This window comes from Sinohyriopsis cumingii, chromosome 18 (assembly GCF_028554795.1).
Source record: "Sinohyriopsis cumingii isolate HCF-2022 chromosome 18, ASM2855479v2, whole genome shotgun sequence".
Classification (NCBI taxonomy): domain Eukaryota; kingdom Metazoa; phylum Mollusca; class Bivalvia; order Unionida; family Unionidae; genus Sinohyriopsis; species Sinohyriopsis cumingii.
The window spans coordinates 55,629,976-55,655,016 of NC_142978.1; the positions used below are offsets into that span (position 1 = coordinate 55,629,976).

General features: G+C 32.6%; 1 protein-coding gene across 1 annotated transcript in view; it reads right to left on the reverse strand.

Moving 5' to 3' along the window:
* LOC149776687 (uncharacterized) overlaps positions 1-16,744 on the reverse strand; it is a 40,572-nt gene extending 23,828 nt beyond the window's left edge. The window contains exons 1-2 of the mRNA XM_089941220.1: positions 16,614-16,744; positions 7,388-7,704 (exon numbers count right to left, since the gene is read on the reverse strand). Of these exons, the coding sequence (XP_089797346.1) occupies positions 7,388-7,704; positions 16,614-16,630 (334 nt within the window). The 5' untranslated portion in view covers positions 16,631-16,744. The remainder of the gene's footprint in view (positions 1-7,387; positions 7,705-16,613) is intronic.
* Between the last annotated feature and the right edge of the window lie 8,297 nt (positions 16,745-25,041).

Sequence of the window (25,041 nt, forward strand, 5' to 3'; positions counted from 1 at the left end):
AACATGCCACTTGTATCTATCTATAGCATATAACAGTGTATTATTTAACATGCCACTTGTATCAATCTATAGCATATCATAGTGTATTATTTAACATGCCACTTGCATCTATCTACAGCATACCAGTGTATTATTTAACATGCCACTTGTATCTATCTACAGCATACCAGTGTATTATTTAACATGCCACTTGTATCAATCTATAGCATATCACAGTGTATTATTTAACATGCCACTTTTATCTATCTACAGCATACCAGTGTATTATTTAACATGCCACTTGTATTAATATAGCATAACACAGTGTATTATTTAACATGCCACTTGTATCTATCTATAACATATAACAGTGTATTATTTAACATGCCACTTGTATCAATCTATAACATATCACAGTGTATTATTTAACATGCCACTTGTATCTATCTACAGCATACCAGTGTATTATTTAACATGCCACCTGTATCTATCTACAGCATACCAGTGAATTATTTAACATGCCACTTGTATTAATATAGCATAACACAGTGTATTATTTAACATGCCACTTGTATCTATCTATAGCATATAACAGTGTATTATTTAACATGCCACTTGTATCAATCTATAGCATATCACAGTGTATTATTTAACATGCCACTTGTATCTATCTACAGCATACCAGTGTATTATTTAACATGCCACTTGTATTAATATAGCATAACACAGTGTATTATTTAACATGCCACTTGTATCTACCTATAGCATATAACAGTGTATTATTTAACATGCCACTTGTATCAATCTATAGCATATCACAGTGTATTATTTAACATGCCACTTGTATCTATCTACAGCATACCAGTGTATTATTTAACATGCCACTTGTATCTATCTACAGCATACCAGTGAATTATTTAACATGCCACTTGTATCAATCTACAGCATACCAGTGTATTATTTAACATGCCACTTGTATCTATCTACAGCATACCAGTGTATTATTTAACATGCCACTTGTATCAATCTATAGCATATCACAGTGTATTATTTAACATGCCACCTGTATCTATCTACAGCATACCAGTGAATTATTTAACATGCCACTTGTATTAATATAGCATAACACAGTGTATTATTTAACATGCCACTTGTATCTATCTATAGCATATAACAGTGTATTATTTAACATGCCACTTGTATCAATCTATAGCATATCACAGTGTATTATTTAACATGCCACTTGTATCTATCTACAGCATACCAGTGTATTATTTAACATGCCACCTGTATCTATCTACAGCATACCAGTGAATTATTTAACATGCCATTTGTATTAATATAGCATAACACAGTGTATTATTTAACATGCCACTTGTATCTATCTATAGCATATAACAGTGTATTATTTAACATGCCACTTGTATCAATCTATAGCATATCACAGTGTATTATTTAACATGCCACTTGTATCTATCTACAGCATACCAGTGTATTATTTAACATGCCACTTGTATCTATCTATAGCATATCACAGTGTATTATTTAACATGCCACTTGTATCTATCTACAGCATACCAGTGTATTATTTAACATGCCACTTGTATCTATCTACAGCATACCAGTGTATTATTTAACATGCCACTTGTATCTATCTACAGCATACCAGTGAATTATTTAACATGCCACTTGTATTAATATAGCATAACACAGTGTATTATTTAACATGCCACTTGTATCTATCTATAGCATATAACAGTGTATTATTTAACATGCCACTTGTATCAATCTATAGCATATCACAGTGTATTATTTAACATGCCACTTGTATCTATCTACAGCATACCAGTGTATTATTTAACATGCCACCTGTATCTATCTACAGCATACCAGTGAATTATTTAACATGCCATTTGTATTAATATAGCATAACACAGTGTATTATTTAACATGCCACTTGTATCTATCTATAGCATATAACAGTGTATTATTTAACATGCCACTTGTATCAATCTATAGCATACCAGTGAATTATTTAACATGCCACTTGTATTAATATAGCATAACACAGTGTATTATTTAACATGCCACTTGTATCTATCTATAGCATATAGCAGTGTATTATTTAACATGCCACTTGTATCTATCTATAGCATATAACAGTGTATTATTTAACATGCCACCTGTATCTATCTACAGCATACCAGTGAATTATTTAACATGCCACTTGTATTAATATAGCATAACACAGTGTATTATTTAACATGCCACTTGTATCTATCTATAGCATATAACAGTGTATTATTTAACATGCCACTTGTATCAATCTATAGCATATCACAGTGTATTATTTAACATGCCACTTGTATCTATCTACAGCATACCAGTGTATTATTTAACATGCCACCTGTATCTATCTACAGCATACCAGTGAATTATTTAACATGCCATTTGTATTAATATAGCATAACACAGTGTATTATTTAACATGCCACTTGTATCTATCTATAGCATATAACAGTGTATTATTTAACATGCCACTTGTATCAATCTATAGCATATCACAGTGTATTATTTAACATGCCACTTGTATCTATCTATAGCATATAACAGTGTATTATTTAACATGCCACCTGTATCTATCTACAGCATACCAGTGAATTATTTAACATGCCATTTGTATTAATATAGCATAACACAGTGTATTATTTAACATGCCACTTGTATCTATCTATAGCATATAACAGTGTATTATTTAACATGCCACTTGTATCAATCTATAGCATATCACAGTGTATTATTTAACATGCCACTTGTATCTATCTACAGCATACCAGTGTATTATTTAACATGCCACTTGTATCAATCTATAGCATATCACAGTGTATTATTTAACATGCCACTTGTATCTATCTACAGCATACCAGTGTATTATTTAACATGCCACCTGTATCTATCTACAGCATACCAGTGAATTATTTAACATGCCATTTGTATTAATATAGCATAGCACAGTATATTATTTAACATGCCACTTGTATCTATCTATAGCATATAACAGTGTATTATTTAACATGCCACTTGTATCAATCTATAGCATATCACAGTGTATTATTTAACATGCCACTTGTATCAATCTATAGCATATCACAGTGTATTATTTAACATGCCACTTGTATCTATCTACAGCATACCAGTGTATTATTTAACATGCCACTTGTATCAATCTATAGCATATCACAGTGTATTATTTAACATGCCACTTGTATCTATCTACAGCATACCAGTGTATTATTTAACATGCCACCTGTATCTATCTACAGCATACCAGTGAATTATTTAACATGCCATTTGTATTAATATAGCATAGCACAGTATATTATTTAACATGCCACTTGTATCTATCTATAGCATATAACAGTGTATTATTTAACATGCCACTTGTATCAATCTATAGCATATCACAATGTATTATTTAACATGCCACTTGTATCAATCTATAGCATATCACAGTGTATTATTTAACATGCCACTTGCATCTATCTACAGCATACCAGTGTATTATTTAACATGCCACTTGTATCTATCTACAGCATACCAGTGTATTATTTAACATGCCACTTGTATCAATCTATAGCATATCACAGTGTATTATTTAACATGCCACTTTTATCTATCTACAGCATACCAGTGTATTATTTAACATGCCACTTGTATTAATATAGCATAACACAGTGTATTATTTAACATGCCACTTGTATCTATCTATAACATATAACAGTGTATTATTTAACATGCCACTTGTATCAATCTATAACATGTCACAGTGTATTATTTAACATGCCACTTGTATCTATCTACAGCATACCAGTGTATTATTTAACATGCCACCTGTATCTATCTACAGCATACCAGTGAATTATTTAACATGCCACTTGTATTAATATAGCATAACACAGTGTATTATTTAACATGCCACTTGTATCTATCTATAGCATATAACAGTGTATTATTTAACATGCCACTTGTATCAATCTATAGCATATCACAGTGTATTATTTAACATGCCACTTGTATCTATCTACAGCATACCAGTGTATTATTTAACATGCCACTTGTATCTATCTACAGCATACCAGTGTATTATTTAACATGCCACTTGTATCTATCTACAGCATACCAGTGTATTATTTAATCTGCCACTTGTATCAATCTATAGCATACCAGTGTATTATTTAACCTGCCATTGTATCAAGTCATAATGCAACAGTGTATTATTTAACTTGCCACTTGTATCAAGCCATAACATAAAATAGTGTATTATTTAACTTGCCACTTGTATCAAGCCATATCATAACAGTGTATTATTTCACTTGCCATTTTGTCAAGCAATAGCAGACCTGCCAACCCCAACAAGACCTTCTCAATAAGGCAGCCAAATTTTTTCCCCCCAAGTTGGATGCGTTTTCAGTAAGGTGCCACAAAACATAATGTACTGCTATTATCAAGCTGTAAAACATGCATTTATTACTTCAGAAGTATGATTCAAGACGGATGCAGCAACAGCAAACTATTTTCAACTGAAAAGTTTGACAAATTTACTCGAACCTTAATGACCTCCAGTACAGTTTCACAAACTACAATTCCAAACCCTATAAGGCTTCTTGATATCTCTCAACCTGATGTAATCATTAAAAAACATTAATGTGGGCTATGATGATGAAAATCATCTTTCTTGTCATGTGACATACATGTACTCTAATCAAAACATGATGTTCGTAAAACACAATTGTTGCTCATCCTGACAAGATTTTGAATATTCCTTTTTATTTTTCCGTACAACTAAAACATTTTCAGAGGTTTATTGTCCCTTTCATCATGACAATATTGCCTGTTGGATGTCATTTTTAAAATAATAAGCAATTGCTTAATTACACAGACATTCTGCATCACAAAATGTGTGGGGCCCCCGTGTGGCCAAGTGGTCTGAAGCACTCACCATAATGGTTCACTGCCATCTCACCTCTGTCTGTGTGGGTTTGAGTCTTGGATTCGACCAATGTGGGTATGTGAGAAAGCTTGCCAGTAGCTTCTCGTGGGTCAGTGGTTCTTTCCAGGGTTATCTTGGATTCTTCCTTCCATCATTTATACTGGCTGCCATGTATAGCCTAGCTTGTTCTCAAAAATGGTGTTAAACCCTAAAACAACAACAACAAAATATGCGTAGTTTAAAGCATCTATGTACTTCGGTCATGTTAGCCTGGTTCCCTGACTAATTCCACTGAACCTAATACGAAACCTGCATCCAAATCAAGCAAGGACAAGCCAGTATCCATATTTTACTGCAAACGATTTTATTTCTGTAACCTGTATTTTATACAATAATTCTGTATTTTAATGGTCATTTACATAAGACCTATAACAAAATCACAAGGGTTAGCAGGTTTCATACTACAGTGTATAGTTACCTTGCCACTTGTATCAAGCAGCTAACAAAATACAATGGTACATTATAAAGCCCGTCACTCCCATCATATATTTCATATCATATGGGAATGTCAATTTTGGAAAATTTAAGTGATTGTACAGAAACCATCTTTTATATTCAGTCACATTGACCTTGACCTCAGACCTTTTAAATTCAAACTCATCTGACTTGTCTTATAACCAAACATCAAGCCATCCATGAAATCACATAACTGTAGATGGTGGAGAGCTTAGAGTTATTGTGCAGAAACCAACTTTTCTTTTTTCAAACAGTGACCATGACCTTGACTGATATTAATAGCATTTGAAATTACCCCCCCCCCCCCAGTGCAAGCCATGCACAAAGTTTGGTAACTCGATTTGAAATTAAGAGCCATGGGCAGATGAACATCATAAGATAATAGGTTCTATTTTATAGGGATCATATAACATAAGTAGGCTACTATCAACAACTTTTATCTGGAGTCATTTAGAACAATGCAAGAAACTCTCTGACCAAGTTCCATGAATACAGCATATCTACAGCTGAAGACCTGATGGGAATACAAAATGTTTACAATATAACAGATTATAAGGAGCAAAGCCATAAAGATTGAAGTAATTCCTCAACTATTTTCGCAAAAATGAAAGGGTTTGTACATGTTAACTTTTTTTAAACTAAAAAGTGATTTTGCATCCTTTCAATTAACTCTGCTTCTGACACATACATTGCTATTGTATTTAGTATCAAAAGCAAAATAATGTAAACTCTCAATCTTGAAGAAATTTACAGAATTTATTTTGTGAAACCTGGGATTGATCCAACAAAAAGGTTATATCATAAGCTCATCTCTACCACCAGCTGGTGTACCAAAAAATCACAGGTTAATTTGCTAGAAAGGTATGATATCTCTAAGTTATAAAATAACGATTTCATCTTTATTTGAAGTCACTTCTTAAAACCTTATAATGTTAGTAGCATTTAAAGAAGCTGCTATTGCTGAACTAGGAGATTAAAATGTGAGGATTGTTTTTCTTGTCATCAGGAGGATTAAAATGTGAGGAGTGTTTCTGTTGTCATCAGGAGGATTAAAACGGGAGGAGTGTTTTTGTTGTCATCATCAGGAGGATTAAAATGTGAGGAGTGCTTCTGTTGTCATCAGGAGGATTAAAACGGGAGGAGTGTTTTTGTTGTCATCATCAGGAGGATTAAAATGTGAGGAGTGTTTTTGTTGTCATGAGAAGGATTAGAATGCTGAGGAGTGTTTTTGTTATCATGAGGAGGATTAAAACATGACGAGTGTTTTTGTTGTCATCATCAGGAGGATTAAAATGTGAGGAGTGTTTTTGTTGTCATGAGAAGGATTAGAATGCTGGGGAGTGTTTTTCTTGTCATCATCAGGAGGATTAGAATGCTGAGGAGTGTTTTTGTTGTCATCATGAGGAGGATTAAAATGTGAGGAGTGTTTCTGTTATCTTCAGGAGGATTAAAATGTGAGGAGTGTTTTTGTTGTCATCATGAGGAGGATTAGAATGCTGAGGAGTGTTTTTCTTAACATCATGAGGAGGATTAAAATGTGAGGAGTGTTTTTCTTGTCATCATGAGGAGGATTAGAATGCTGAGGAGTGTTTTTCTTGTCATCATGAGGAGGATTAAAATGTGAGGAGTGTTTTTGTTGTCATCATGAGAAGGATTAAAATGTGAGGAGTGTTTTTCTTAACATCATGAGGAGGATTAAAATGTGAGGAGTGTTTTTCTTGTCATCATGAGGAGGATTAGAATGCTGAGGAGTGTTTTTCTTGTCATCATGAGGAGGATTAAAATGTGAGGAGTGTTTTTGTTGCCATCCTGAGAAGGATTAAAATGTGAGGAGTGTTTTTCTTGTCATCATGAGGAGGATTAAAATGTGAGGAGTGTTTTTGTTGTTATCAGGAGCATTACCTGGGTCAAAAGGGTCTGTCTTACAGCTCATTCTGTTCATCACATTGTTTTCATCCACTACAGATAGATTAGGTTCATTTTTGTTTACTCCAACTGATATTTGTTCTTGTGCTATTATCTGTTCTTCTTTCAAAACTGTATTTATTTCTCCAGAGTCAACAGAATTCAAAGGGTACGGGTCAAGGTTTACTCCTGAGAGGGTCCTCAAAGTCACCACCCCTGGTTCTGATAATTCCTCACAAAGGTCATGTCCTGCATCCACAAATGCAGCATCAGTGTATTCCATGCAGGTTTCCCCAACCCCCATTTCCACTGTCCTGAAAGAATAAATAAGGATACAAGAACTAATTAAATGCTATCCTGATGTACTGTTCTTATCCTTATGCCAAATTAAATCATCTTATTAAATCAGTGCCCCTATTTTTCTAAATGAACATATCCCAAAATATACTATCACAAGGCCTTCCATACAGGTCTCATCAATTTATTTTCACCCACTTGCCCATGACAAATGTTTTCAGAATATCCTCATGTCCCACTTACATTTTAATCCGAAAATAAAAGAAAAGAAATACATAAAAAGATTAATTTCTTCAAAGGGTTAAACATTTTATTGTCAGGATATCTTATATCTTATGTACACTATTTCTTCCTCCAAAATGGTAGCATCTGTTCTTCCATCTAAATGAATGGAAATGAACTTACTGGAACTCACACTTTCCCTTGCTTCTTCTCTCAAGACTTTATCAAGTGACGGAACAATGTTATGAATCTAATGTCTTAAACAAAGAAACAGAAAAGATAGAAAGCAAAAATTTAAGTAAAATTTAACAAATAATTTACTTCTCTATAATACAAGGTGAAAATTTAAAAAGAACTTACAAATTTGTTAATTTAAACCCAAACAGTCCTAAAAGTAATATCACAACTCCAAACATATTGATTATTCCAAATGAATTAAGTAGTGTTTTTCAATTTAATTCCAATCTTGAATGTGCTAATGTACCAATAGCATGGAATAGTTTCATGTGCTAACAATCTTGACGTATAACACTGATATAATCCAGAATGCCCCTCAATGCATTCAAAATAATTCCAAAGTATCAATTAGCACTTTGTAATTCAAATAAATAATTTTAAAAAATAATTCCTCTAAAATTATAATTAAACAGAACTAAAAGACTAATTCCACTACATATGCTAAGATAGGAATGAATAATTCTGATTCCAGTATATACATCCTTAGCATAAAAACATAAGTCACTAAAAAGGCTAGGATTAGGGATCAAAAATTCATTTCTAGAACATTCTAAGTTGTAAACAAGATCATATCTTTTACGCAAATTTTAATTTAAAAAAAATGACAAATATCAGGTGCCCCAGGAATTTCCAAGGAGAAAACCAATATCCTAAACTCAGATCCAAGTAAACATGTTTAGCTACATAATATGTTGCTTAAAAAATGGCCATTACAATCTATAATCATGGACAAAAGTCAAACACACTGTATAAATATACATAATAGTAACATAGTTGTGTCAGAACAATTTAGTAAACTCTTTTGATCCAAATAGAAAAAAGATCACCTTATTTGGTAACTACTTCTAAAGTGATCAAAATATACAATTTGTTGTTTAACTGCAAACACTGAAAACTCCTTAATTAATGTAATCAGTTCATTTCAAACACAATATTGCACATTCAAATTAATCCTCAGCATAATCAATAAAAAAAAGAAAGACTCATTACCATGATTTAATCTGTTTATAAAGAAAATGTACACTTATAATGTCACTTTCAATAATTTCATTGCATTGATTTTGTGGATTGAAATCTAAAGGTTATCCAATTGTGAGTATCTGGGTTGAGTAAGCACAAGGTCATTTAAAACACTGCTAATTAATCATCCCAGATTTGTTTTGTTTAAAATGTTTTGATATGGTCAATAATTGGTCACGTAGCTCAATACTCAGTCAAGCAGCAATAGAACTCACACTCGTGTGAGTTATTAATGATTACTTTTTGTAGGATCACATGATGTGAATGAATATCTGAAGACGTTAAATTCATGAATTCAGATTGCCCTGAGGGCATGAATGGCCAGATAATGGTAGATAAAGTGATAAAAATACAAAAATTGTGCTTCTCCGGACTTTTAAAAACTTTATTTGTCCAAAATAAAAAATTAATTGTCCTGGAGATCAGGCTATGGGAACTGAACAGCCCTCTCATAAAATTTAAAATTTATTATTTTTCCCTGATTCCTTCTAGTGGCATGCAAAATGCTTGACATGGTAAAGACATCGAGATCTGTTATATTTATACAATCACAATGACAACTATCACTATTCGCAAATGTTTTAGATTTTTATGTTCAATATAATAATATTTTACAATAAACATGCATTATCAATATGATGATTTTATATTGGTAACACAACAATACACTGATAATATTGCAAGGAAAAAAGGTCTCATTATTGGGACTCCTGGTTTTTAGGGCTGAGATAGCAAATCTTTCCAAGGATGGAGTCCTCAACTCGACTTTCAAACTATTATGAAGAACTTTGAATATACAAAGGCCAAAATGGCAATGAATATAAATTTACTTTATCACATAATTTAGAAACATTTCCTCTTATTATTATCATGAGTAACACTTGTAATTTGTTTACTTGCCCTGACCTCTGTTTCACTTGTCTCTGACAATGGACAACTGTTAATGTTGAGCCCTACATTTTTCATGCCTTTCAAAATGCATCACATGGCTCAGTAACAAATATTGATTCTAAGTGTGTTTGATTATAGTACTCTGTTTGACAAGTGTTCTTACTGTGATCGCACACCATTATTTCCAACATGTTAGGAATATCTGGAAGAAGTTGCTATCACATTGTTTATATTAATCAAATCCATAAAAAATAAAATAAGGCCAGAAAAATACCATGACAACTTGGGACTAAATGACTTACATATTTTTGCATATTGTACTTTAAAAAGAAATAAGAAATAATCTAAATTTCTTTGTCAACTTTGGATTTTCATTTGTATCAAATGCATTACACTCCTTAGACAGTTCTATAGTTTAGTAAAGGTTTCGATCTGAGGGTACATTGGTCAAATTCCAACTACTCTGGAATACACATTCATCTACATGTATACATATGCATATCTGATAATTAATTTTATACAAGTATGTCAAAGGTTGATGAGAGAACATCAGCAATAAATATTTTGACTATTAATGTCTCACATGGAATTATAATTATCAGATAAAGGGTTACTTTTATCCAATTAAACCGAAGGACTAATTCTGACCACCAACTGGATGATTCCAGCCACACATGGGTAATTCCATCCACACATGGGTGATTCCATCCACACATGGGTAATTCCATCCACATATGGGTAATTCTAACCAATAAAACAAACATATTAATGAACTGCCCTCTCCATATCATTATTTTCTTTGAAGTTTAGTAACCAATCTGTCGATAATTGAGCAGCAATTTATTAATTTTTATTGAACCATTCAAAACACAGTCCAAATTATCCAGCTCTGATAAAGAGAAAGGGTATTGATGAGAAAAGGAAAATAAAGTTTTAAAATAATTTCATTGAATTCTTAACAAAGCAAGAATTTAGGTTTATAAAGTGTTATTTTCCATCTTAGTCAATTGCTTTTCAGTTTTAGTCATGAATGTTCTGTTTTGCTCATTAGTGTTCCTGGGTGGTCAGAATTAACCAACAGATCAATATTACCAGTGGGTGGGGTGGAGAGGAAAATCCAATCACAAATGAAATATTGAATTAAAATTGGCCTGTTTTATCTCCTCCCCAATTTTCCATATATTTTTACAAATGAAGACTTTATTATTGTGTACACATTATTTCAGACATGGGTTTAACTATCCTCAAAACTACACATTTCCGTAATCCTGCAATTCACATGTTACTTTAGGAATCTGCACTTCTAGATAATAGCAGAGAAGCAAGTAATGATGGAATAATATAAGTCGGACTTGAGAATACCCTATGTGCTGGAAATGACCTGACTTAATTTACATATTCATCAACAAGGAAACAAGCATTATTCCTGTATGAATTATGCAACAGCTGGTTTCAGTATCAGTGGGCTGAATGACCCCAGCCCTACCCCCACCACCCGTTGGAAATTGACCATCTAACTGTAATATTTAACAACTATTTCATGTGCCCATTTTTCCCATATCTATGTCTGCACTGGCTGGACTGAATTATAAGTGACCAGTACCCCCTAGTTAGAACCAACAAGTAGCAACAGGTTCTATCAATAGAAGATTCTGGCAATGACGATAAACATTTTCTTAAAATGGCAACCTCATTAAACCGGGTACTTTCTCAGCTTTCATGTGTAAACTTTTAACATTATTACATGAATTAGTGTTTGAAAAGTAACTGTTCACATCAGGCATCTACAACATTGGTAATTTCCCATAATATATTTGACAGAAATAAACAACAACAGAATTAGTAAAAATGAATAAAAACCAAGTCATCTATTACTTTAAGAATGGTGACTCTTCCTGGCACATGGCTATATATAAATGCAAAAAATGACACCAAAAAAAAACATATATTTCTTTCAGACACACACAAAAACTCCATTTAATGAAAAAGCAGCCATTTATACCAAGGAATCTGATTGCACAATTCTAATGTCAGTCATTATACTAAATTTATTTTTAAAAATTGGTAAAACTTTTGTCGTGTAATGTATGCTCAAGGTTAGAATGAATGCACGTGTCTATGAGATATTATCACTGTCAGGTCACCTAATCCAGGTAAGATTATTATCAAGAGCCACTGGTGTTCATAGTTATTATTTTCCCATTTCCTTTAGGCAAAGAGGTAAAACATTTTGCATAATCTGCAAGAAAAAAAACAAATGTTGTCATTTATATATATATCAATATAAATATTCTCATAATATAATGAAGAAAAGAAAAATGATCTATAACGTGTCTCTTTAAAAACAACACAGTCATAAATATTTGTTGCAAACAAACTCAGAGCCAGTTCCTTTTCTCTCCGATTAGACATTTCAACACTTTCTTCTATTTCATGAACTGTGTAATATTGCTCAAAATAATGGTCAGGGTTTATTTTTTTGGTCATTGATTCTATTACACCGCTCCCTCGATAACTCGCGCCTGGATAACTCATGATCCCGCTTATAACGCGGTGTCCGTCTTGGCTCCCGATTTTTTTCCAGAGAAAATGTATTTAAAATATCTTTAAAATATGCTGAACATGAAAAAATTACAATAAGAATTGATAAAATAAACCCTGATACATTGCTCCTTTTATCATCGAAAATGGTGGTTAATGCCCGTAAAAATATAATCCATATTTTGAAATTTGCAAGTTCTAAAGAAGAATTAATTTCAGAGGTCTCGAAAACGCTTAATTACGCATATTTGGATGCCAATTTTTGATATGGGACGTAGAAAGTCACTGAGGCGGGAGTCCTCCGTACACATGTAATAGGTGCGTGGGAAAATTCAAAGATTTGCTGGTCCTGTTTCAGCGACCTGCTTTGTGGGAAAATGTCTTGATCAGTTAACTGTGCTGATATTTACAATGATAGAATTCAGTGACTGAAAGACTCTTTGATGTACTGTTGCCATTTTATAAGAGTACATTAAAAAAAAAAAAAAAGAACATGATGCAACAGCTAGGCGGCTAGTTCAAAGGCTTTGACTAGCGGCTGAGTGACAAAATGTACTGATATTTAGTGATTGAATTCAGAGGCAGAAAGACCCAGTTTTAAAATCCTAGCGAGACCTCTGTTTAAAGATATCATATATTATGTAAGTTTTTATGATAAATAGTTGTCAGTATACTGTAAATAAACAGTCTGGTGAAATAGCGATCAATGAAAACTTCTGGTAAATGCTAACAGGTGGCAACAGAGAATGAAATAAACACCATTTAAATGTCTTCCTGTGTGAAAGTCACGTTCTAATCCTTTAATTCCATTTCAGTGTAAACATTATAATCACAACATATTCTGTTCATTGAAAACATGAAAAGAGTCAATCGACCGTCACATCGAAACCCGCGAGTACTTCTGTGAGAACCTAATTACATGTACATGCTGGCTTTGTTTTGATCAACAACTTGAGGAAGTGTTTCTTGCATTAAAAAAAAAACATCGATTACAAGAGACCTCGGGTGCTGGATAAAGGGTCTTGGAGCCTTTGACGTAAAGCAAAACAGTAACAGAGACAACGTTGATGATAGTGACTTCGAATGTTTCAGTGAAACTGATGTCATTAATGCCGAGGCTGTTTGGGAGAAATTCGTACAAACTCATGGTCCTGAGATGGGCGTTTCTCTTGATGATATGGAGGAGTGGATTTGTGCTGACAATGATTGCCCCACAGCCGAATACATGTCAGATGAAACTATAATTATTTCTATAGCGAACAAATTTGCAGCAGAAGACGATTCTAACTGGAGTAACACAAGTGTTGAAAGTGATGCAGACGCAGATGTTGCACCCCACCACCCCTCTGCACAGGAAGCAATCAAATATTTTGATATTGCCATAAGGTGGCTGGAGACCCAAAATGTTGACTACGTAAAGCTCGTGCAGTTGACAAATCTGAGGGATTTTGCTTGGCGGCACAGAAACCAAGGAGTAACACATACACACAAAATAACTGATTTTTTCAAAAAGTGAATTGATATTTGTCAAGCGTGGCACAAATGGCAAGTATTAACTTGTTCTAATTTACGTTGTTTTAAATTTGTAGACCAATTAAACATGTTAGTACTGATTAACCCTTGTTTTTGTTTTTTTTTTTCCATTTTACTTCTATCACATTCAAATCTATTTATCTATCTATCATTCGATTGACACTGTTTCTCGAAAAGAGTCGATCCTTTGTATATTAAAAAAACGTCTAATTTGGATCAAACAATAAAACTAGAATGTATCCAATTCAACATAAAAATTAGTGATGTAGTACACAATGTGTGAAGTGGTACACATGTTAAGCGAACGGAAACCACGTGGAATGTTTTCGATGATCGCCTCAATATACTGTAATTTATCCTGAAATTAATGTTGTCCTATGAGGAAATAATAAAGTACACTGTTATGAAAAGATATTTATTAACAGTTAATCTCAGAACGATTATAAAGTGAGTATTCAACAGTATAATCTGCCTACCCCACCTTATTTCTCCGTTATGTCGTCAATCACTTTATTGGTTTTGGGCTTATTTTATAGGTCCCTTGATAACTTGCGCCTCACTTATAAAGCGGTTGATGTTTTTGGACCCCGATGTGCGCGAGTTATCGAGGGAGTGGTGTATAAAGATATTAAAATTTACCAATAATATCTTATCACACCCATATTTTAAAATGGCAAGTGTTCTTTACTAAATTGTGATTTCGGATCAATGTATATATGTACAACAACACTGTAATGAATATGCACTATTGGTTTTAAGAGTAACGTATCATTTCAAATTGTACATGACTCAAAAAATATGATATTCCATGCAATAATGTTTCATAAAAAAGTATAGAATGGCAGGTTACTAGAAATACTGAAACATGCCAAAAACTTAAATGCATTTATATGCACAATTATTTACTTGTGTATATGTTGGTGTGCACCTCAGTATTATGATTTGTAATTGTTTCAATGATATTAATAAGCAAAAAATGTTTTTTATTTAAGTGATATTTATTCAATTATTTATTTTTTACCAATTTCTGGTGCAATTCATGTAATGACATCACTCAGTCACGCTTGATTTTACTCTAAAGATAGCTCCCAAATGATGTCATCAGCACCCATATTTGGTATGCTGGCAGATTTACCGTTGAAATTAGATGGTGTTTGGAAGCTAAAATAAATTCATTGACTCTCAAGATACTGTTATAAAAAACACATGCATAAACAGGATGCAAATCAGTCTTTCTGTTAGTATCTACATTTGTAATTTATAACTTGATTTTGCTTCAGTGTGCCTTGTTCAAATTAGTCAGTTTTGGTGGTTGCATATAGGAGAAACTGCCATGTTGCCCATCGTCTAGGTCAAATGGGGTAAATATTGTCTGATAGTGACCTAATCAGGAAGCATCTGTTGGACAGGTATGATAAATTGCGAATTCATCAGAACATAAACTATAAGAGTGAGATTACGTGTTATAAAGTAAATAAAGACATAACAGACATACAAAATGAAGTAAACGCTATCCAATCAAGTTATGACCAAGTGACTTCATTTCACAAATGGAGCTATAGATAGAAAAATGTAAATTATTCCTTTAAAAAAAAACAACTAAAATTCATACACATACAAATCATAATACATTTATCTTCATGAGTATTATAGTACAAAATATGTATATTTCAATGTGTATTTTGTTCTATTAGTGTATTTTGGCATTTCTGGTAACCCAAGAATAGTTTTAAGTGTACATGGAACATATAAAAAGTGGATTTATTCTTAAGTCTGAATGTTCAGAAACTATATCTATATATACCATATATACAAAATAGGCAAATTTCAGCATCAAATAATAGGAAGTTAAAAATTCACAAGTGAGCAATGACCACTATTAAAAATGGTAGATGGTGCCCGTCAAAAGATATCATAAGAATTCGTTCATATTTTTATTCTGCACACTAAAATTATGCAGATTTTAAAAGTAGTATTTAATTTCAAATTGACTATGACTCAAGAATATGGTACATATTGAAAAAATGTTGGGTTGGGTGATTGTTAAAAAAAAAAAAAAAACACAGGAAAGTTTCAGAAGTACCTAGAATATAGAAAAAGGCAATTATTATGAAAGCTGAATGTTTACAAACAATTTATACATGACCGTATGTAGGAAACACGCAATTTCAGCTTGAAATAACGCGACGTCAGGAAAAAAAATTTTTTTTAAATGACAGAGGACCAATATTATGTTTGAATGCTTTCTATAAATTTATTTCAAAATATATCATAATTATGAGTTCATTTTGAATTTTGAAATTATGCAGAATAAGACATTATGTTTTCATGTATTCTATAATTCTGAATAAATCAACCCCTCTTGCCTCAGAGCCCCATCCTTCGAAAATGCGTTCCCAACGAAATTAGGAAGCTAATAAGATTACATTCTATATCTTCGATCTGGAATTAATATTAAGTTTCCAACAAAATAATATCTTACGAATAATTGTTCTCCATATTGTAAATGAATTCAATATGGCATCTGCATTTCTTGTGTCTGAATACAGTGAATATATATATGGCTTGAAACTCTTTCGGTCCAAAGCTCTTGCAATAAATTATCAGCTGGTGACAGGTAGGCGGAATTTCTAGGAGCACATTTCCAATTATTAGTAGGTGGAATAATAAGTTATATAGGGAACCGGTCTAAATTGTTGCGCAAATATATGGAAAATAGACTCTTCTCGAGAAATAGCATGCAACAAATTTGTAATTCCAAATTGATGCGCTCTTTCTCGAGAAATGCCATGATGAGGATATCGCTTCTTTTAAAGTGAAACTTAATCAGAAAGCATCTTTAGAGATTTACAAAGGTGCAGAGAATATTTTATGACTCGCAAGACACCAGACACATGATAATGCTGACATTTTCTTCCCTTTTTTCGGGGGGGGGGGGTCTACCACGATTTCGAACGGCAAAATTGTCCTTTAACACAGTGTAAATGTGTAAATATTTTCAGCGTGTTTTAAATTTTAATATATATAGTTTGAGTTTACATTAGGTAAGGAATAAAAAAGCTTTTTACTATATATATATATATATATATATATATATATATATATATATATATATATATATATATATATATATATATATATATATATATATATATATATATATATATATATATATATGTATGTATGTATGTATGTATGTATGTATGTATGTATGTATGTATGTATATATATATATATATATATATATATATATATATATATATATATATATATATATATATATATATATATATATATATATATATATATATATATATATATATATATATATATATATATATATATATATATATATATATATATATATATATATATATATATATTAATCAGCAGCCATCACAATGCTGTGATGCCTTGAGTAAAAGTTTATAAATGCAGGGAGCATACGTTACTGTGAACCGGACTAGATTCCGGTATCATCTAGTAAATGCTTAGTGGCTGCTGCGTGTATAGGTATGGAATAAGGACGAATTATCAAGCAGTAAATCAGGATAAAATTAGCCGTTTTATATGCAAAAGTGAATCATACTCGTAGATCTCGTGCTGCACGTGCAAAATCTAATTAACATGAATAAGTGTACATTTAATTTATTTGCCAATTTCAGCTACACGAGGCTTTTATCACATGGTTTTCAAGTATTAAAGTATCTTAGATGCATTATATGTAGGTACACATATTTCTTTTGCTAGGTCAATGTACAACATAAATGGCTATCAAATATTTAGGATTTAACGTTTAATAATTACATGGGGTGGGGTACTTCAGCGAATGAAAGTGTAGAATACTACTGCTATTACTATTACTATAGGGGTCCCCTGGTGGTCTAATGGTCTAAAGTGCTCGCCTTTTGCGATCACTGTCATCTCGTCTCCGTCAGCGTAGTTACTAGTCTCGGGATCGATCAATGTGAGAATGTGTAAAAGCTTGCCAGAGGATTTGCCTGGGTCGGTAGTTTTTATCGGGGTTTTCCAACCACCATTTATACTGGCCGTCATGATGTTAAACAACAACAACAACAATTACTATTATTACTACTACTACTACTGCTAGTACTACTACTACTACTACTGTTACTACTACTACTACTACTACTACTAATAATAATAATAATAATAATAATAATAATAATAAATGAATGGTCGATTTATATAACAATTCATACATGTCATTCCATTGATTTGGTTCATCATACACCCATATTTCTTTGGAAGGTCATTATTTGCACGCCCTGATAAATAATCTTACCGCAAAAAATCAATGTTAATAGTATGCGAGCACTTTTGGACGGGGTCAACCTTAAAGTATGATTCAATACAAACTGGATAAAAAAATTATATCCTTTCATTTGTTATGATAGACCCGACGTCCTCTTTTATTGACCCAGATTTTACCTTGCATCCTTTCTAAAAGTACATAGAAATATATATTTTAAAAAATTCTGGAAGTCATTTTTTATGACATCAAAGGTGCAGAGCATTCAACAATCAGGATTAAATGTACATGGTTAAACTGCATTGATATTACATTTTATAACAATAATTGAATATTAGTTTAATCTGAGTAAATTAGCTTAAAGAACCACATTGATCTACCTGTATTTTAAAGAGAAAGTAACTCGTTTAGTTACAAGAACTAAACTATCTTGGGATCTATATTATGTACAATATATACATTGTATACAACACAATATGACAAAATTTGGTTTAAAACAAAATTATTGTTATTCTGAACAATTAAAGTAATTCATGCACAGGCAGCAGTGTGTACATACAAAATATAAATTATATGATATTGATAATTCATCTGTGTAAAAGATGTACAAGCAGAGAAAAGGAGGAGGTATTTATATCATTTGAAGCTGTTCGATTGTCTGAAGATTTCGTCCATTTAAGACAGTGATTAAAAGGACGAAGTGCCAAGAGCCAGTCTCATGTCACTGGGAATTTTGTTTCATACCAGTGGACAAGCACATTACGATTGGTTTTCCTTCATTGGCTTTTGTATAATTTAATACTTTTACTTCAAACAGACCTGATATTTGAAGTACCATCAGCATCCTTTGGGTGAACTATATTGGACAGGAAAGCTTTTCTCTGGACATATTGTTATAAACTTAACCTTTCTAATAATATTATTTTATATGTCGGTAAAAAAAAATTTTTTTATTTTATTCTTCCTACAAGTTGTCTTCATATTGCTCAAGATTTGTATGGTATGCCCTCATCTGGATTCTTAAAAGTTTTGCTATATTTGAGTTTGAGACATTACCCCAAATTTCATTAGAATAGTCCAGATGTGGCTGAATTTACCATTTATATATGGTGTCCAAATACTGAAAAGGAATTAATGTTTTTGAGTTTCAGTAGCCAAAGATAAGATTGTACCAGTCTTAAAACACGTTTAAATGTGAATAGACCAAGTTAGGTTGTTATCTACAAATACACGAAGAATTTTATCATAAGAGGTGGTACGACTCCATGGTTTTAAAATAAGTAACAAAAAAGAGTGAGAAGAAGCAAACTATGTAAATCTTAAAAATAAAAATTATTTCCATACAAAGTGAAAATGAGAAAAGAAGAACTTGCTGTATTGCGAATTAAATCTCACATAATCCTAGAATTACAGACACAAGTCCTGATGATTAAAGCTCTTAGTGGAAATCCAAATCAAATCCAGTGCTGTAGGCATTGATTTGCATATGGTGGCCCGTATAGTGATTATGTGCCAAGAGCCTTTTGTTGATCACAACAATATAGTCCAAGAATATGACTTTATTTGACAAAATCTAAGTCTCTATTTCCAAGAATGTTATTTTTTAGGACCACTTTTTATTTCCAGTGAAGAATCAATTGAATTAAATAATATGAATACCTAAGTTCCAGTCCAAACGAATTACTGGACTCAACAATAATACAACTGATTCTGCCTATATCGATATAGAGCATGAATAACTACAATAATTAATTTCTAGAAAGAAAAATACGATTATACTTCTCTATCTGACCTCAGATCACAATTATCATTATATATTTTTTTTTCAATTTTAATTACCTAATGGAAAGTTTTGCTCTTGATGACTCCAAATGTTTACAAGAAAAAATATTAGTTATAATTAGAAGTCTATTACTAAAATTATAATATTAAATGTAGTAAACAACATATAGACCTGGCAATACGTAGGTAAAGTCAGAAGTTCTAAACTCAGATTGAGATAAACATGTTCGTTTACGAAACCAAACTAAATTCAGGTCAGGGAGAACGTGACTTTGATTTTGGACAAGGTCAAATCGAAACTACTATTTCCAATATGATGAAAATAAAAAAATAAAAAAATAATTTTCAAAAAACACAAAGAATGCAAATTAAATATAAGTAACAAGCGGTCAAAGGTTAATATTGTCAAACAAAACGTGTTGATTGTAGCAACCTAATATTGCTTTCGTTTCTTTGTTAAGTTTTACTTGCCCCTGATAGTGTAGTGTCGTCTGCATAGAGGTCAGTGGAAGAACTGAATTTCCAGTGGTACGTATATCTGATTGAATATATACATTTAATTTAATTTGTCAGTTTTAACATTTTTATTCTATTATAATGTAAATTTATTCACTATAGATGATACTTTTATCAGGAAATGGTTTGACCTTGACTCATCATCATAAGTGAAGACGAGCTATAAACAACAGGTGTTGATCTAAATTCTGACCTAGTTTCTAGGTTTGTAGCAACTGTTGTAAACAGCCGTATCTTTGTTTTAAAATGATTGGTTGTTGTCAAGGTCATGATGAAACTACGTGGGTTAAGAAGTAAACATTTTTTTTTAAAAAAAAATATTTCTGGGAATAAAATCATTGGTCTAATCAAGACCATATTCTGTTTATGTGATATAAACATGATCACATGACCCTTGTTGATGTTTAAGAAAGCCCATATAACTCAATGTTTTAGAGAAATACTTTTTAGTAGAAGTTGGGCAGTTAAAATGTTATGGTCTACAAAATAAACCATAATAGTACAGATCACTTCTCCCTTAGTCATATATCAATTAAATCATAATCGACAATAAAACTAATGTAAAAGGTGTATATGCCAAGCAGCAGAGAGGGTGAACAGACCAGTTTTGGAGCAAGTCTTCTTTGAAAATAAAAATTCATACAAAAAAAAGAAAAATATAAGGTCAATAACGATAAAAAGAAGCCTCTAACCGACCTAGATTTTCTCTAATTGGGTTAGCTCATTTTGTTACTTTATCTTTGTCGCTTGTGTTTTCAAATTTGTATGCGTGTTCGTTTACCCATCCGGACACTCATTATTGGTCGTCACCCTCCCTGTTGCTCTTTCTTAACCAAACATTTTTTTATCAAGACCTACACGATATCGCTACCGAAGATCATGTAAATTTATCGTGATAAATCCGTTTGCAGTAACTTAAGCTTTTGAAAAGAAGTTTTTGAACTTGATAATTTCCATATCCCCTGAACAAGTCTGATGAATGTTTCGCAAAGTATGTGTATCGATTCCATTAAACACAACTAAAATATTACAATTATCTCTGATCACTTTAAGTATTTGTGTGTATCGCTGAGTAACCAAAAATTACGACTGTGTTTTTTGTGTCTGCCTCGAGAAAATATCCGAGCTGGATTTGATTGTTTGTCCAGCATTATCGAGGTCATCTACAGATGGAGCTTCATCCATATCGGTGATAAAATCAGTAATATCATTGCCGTCCTCGTCCAACAAGTTTGCGTTTTCATTAAAATCTTTCAAATCATCCTAGCATCTCTGATCATCTACGGATGGTGCCACTAAATATAATTTATCCCACTTGAGCCATCTCATTATCAGATTAAGCAACATTTGCGTCTTACCAGACCCAGATGGACCTATGATAATTGCTCTGATAGAACTTGGTAGCGCTCGATGATGTCTGACTGGCTCATACTTTCGTGTCGCTGAGAAATCAATGATATCCATGTTGTACAAATATAATAAATAATATGAATTTATATTGTGGTCAGTGCAGCGCACCCACCCCTTAAGGGGATTAACAACAATAATAACAAATAATAAAAAGCGTGCTCTTACAGGCAAGAGTGTGAAATGCGGTACAAAATAAATATACAAATTTATCTCTGGACACAAAGTGTCTGGTGGTGATATCGCTGCTTCACTGGAACAATTACCAGGAGCTCCATGGGCTCAGGATCCAGGAAAAAGACATCTTCCTGGATATAACTGGTGTGGTCCTGGAACCCGACTTGATATCCGACTTCACGAACGAGATCACCCAAGACCTGGAGAGTATACAATAAATGCGATTGATCAAGCATGTCACGTTCATGATGTAGCGAATAAAAATAAGGATTTACAACGACATATTGCAGGCGTGATGTTGATTTTCTAGTTAAAGTCCATAAAAAACTAAACTAGTACAAGGGCCGGTAATTAATCAACCAATTATCATTATTATAATATAATCGATTTATTATAGCCCAAGAGGATATTTGAGGGGTAGAGCAGCAATTAGTAAACTTGCTGATGCAGCAAATGTCTCACGTTCTGTTGCTGCAAAATGGTTAGTACGACAGGCAATATGGCAAATTTACCTACCACCACGTAAACAAATTCAGTACGCACATTTTGATGTCAGCACTCCCAATGAAGTTCATCAAGCAGATATTTTGTTTTTGCCAAACGATACCGTTAAAACTGGTTGACGTCAATCACGCACATACAAATACGCGTTGACTGTCGTTGACGTTGCAAGTAAATATAAAGAAACAAAAACACTATTAACTGAAACATCAACTGATTTTGCATCTGCGTTTGAATGAATTTATCAACGATGACCCTTGTGATGGACACATTTACTACAGGTTGATCCTGGCAAGGAAGTTTTAGGTGTAGTATCATCTCTGACGAGAAACCATAACGTCAAAATCAGATGAGTACATACCGCAATTCATCGAGATCAGGCAATTGTTGAACGATTTAATCGAACACTTGCTGAGTGATTGTTTGGATATCAAGATGCAAATGAAATAATTAAAAATGACATGAGATCTCGTGAATTGGTTGCAAGATTACCATGTGTAATAGCTGCGTTAAATAATGAATTTCTATGATACCCGCCAATGCAATCATATAAAAACACATACCAATACAACGACATTAATCCTTCTCAAAACAACCAGTACTTGGTAATGTGACTGGAAGATATCTATATGAACCTGGTGAACTTGAAGGTGGTAAAAAAGAGCAACTGATCCCAGTCAATCTTATCTTCATCCTCAAATGGATCCAAATAATTTTTTTCTTTCTTCTGGTAACTAAACTTGTTTTGTGGACGATACGACATTAATATTTAACTCACTATTAAAAATATTAAAATAACTGAACCAAGCATGTATCATAACAATATTGTTGGTGCCCACATGTAACAATATTGTTGGTGCCCACATGTTTTCTGAAAAATGTTTGTCAAACCAGACATGACAAATCGGATGAAGATTTTCTGTGAACTTAAATGATGTAATTCGTTCAAAACCAGTTACGTCAAAATCTGATAGAGGTCCGTTTACTTAAACTCAAATCATTTCATGGGGTTGGATGTCCGAATCTCTTAGAATATTCCGAACATTCTCCCATTCCAAGAAAACTTCCAGGATAACACGCTGTTATATTGAATGATATCATATTTATGTTATCGTATTTGGTATTCCATACTCCACCATGTCCATATTCGACACAACTTTATATCACACCATCGAAAAAATCAGACCCAGTTGGCTTCCACGAATTTTTATCTCTGGCGAAATGAGCGCGACTGATGGAATAGTACAACAATTACTGAGTAAATGTTCATAGTCACTGGTATATTGTAACGCAAGATCTTTCATTTTTGTACGAAGCGATTCTATATATATTCACACAAAGAACAACTGTAAATGGCTACTGATAGGTTCTACAACAACCTGTAACAAAGCTTGTGTAAACGAATTCTGTGGACTTCACCTACAAAGCGTACGAAGTGGGAGTCTTGGACCAAAACCGTGTTTGAGGTATGGTGTTGGGGTTAGAGGAGAAACGCAGTTGTGTGTGTAATGTGATGGTAAAATATACAGACAGCTGAATAGATATTATGATACAAAAAATCCACCGGCAATGACAAGGTCATAAAAAAAAAACGTTTAAGACTATCTCGCCAGATTTTCAAAATAATTATTTAGAGAAATAATATTATTATATAAATGGAGCAAAATGAATTTATGAAACATCCTAATATCAAGGATTATAACGCATATCGCGATAGTGTAAGCAGGCACTGTCCACTAAAAAATTCAGCAGGTTCTATCAATAAATTTGGTCATCTCAGATTCAACGCAGGGGGGAAAAACATTATTTCTGTCATAAATTTATTTACAAGTGTTTACTTGGACTAATTGAAAAAGGTTTTGTGATCGATTATATTGATCAAGATCCGAAAACTAATTCTTTGTGTAATTTACGAGAAATTAAAGTCAGAAATGGAAATTTGGTGGTAATGGGAAATGTGATAAATTTCCTATGGTCGTTAAATCTGTAAATACAGAAACTGGTGAAGAAATAATAATTGATTCAATGAACGCAGCTGGCAAATATTTTGATATTTGCATGCCTTCATTACAACATGTCGCAGATAATATTAGTTAATCCGTGTCTTCAAGAAAGTATAAACAAAAAATAATATTTCAGTATCTCCCGATTGTGTTAAATACCTATAGATGAAGGGTGATATCTCTGTCAAGCTAAGCTATTTACGCTAGAGTAATTAAATATTTACCCCACTTTTTACTGCATAATATTTATA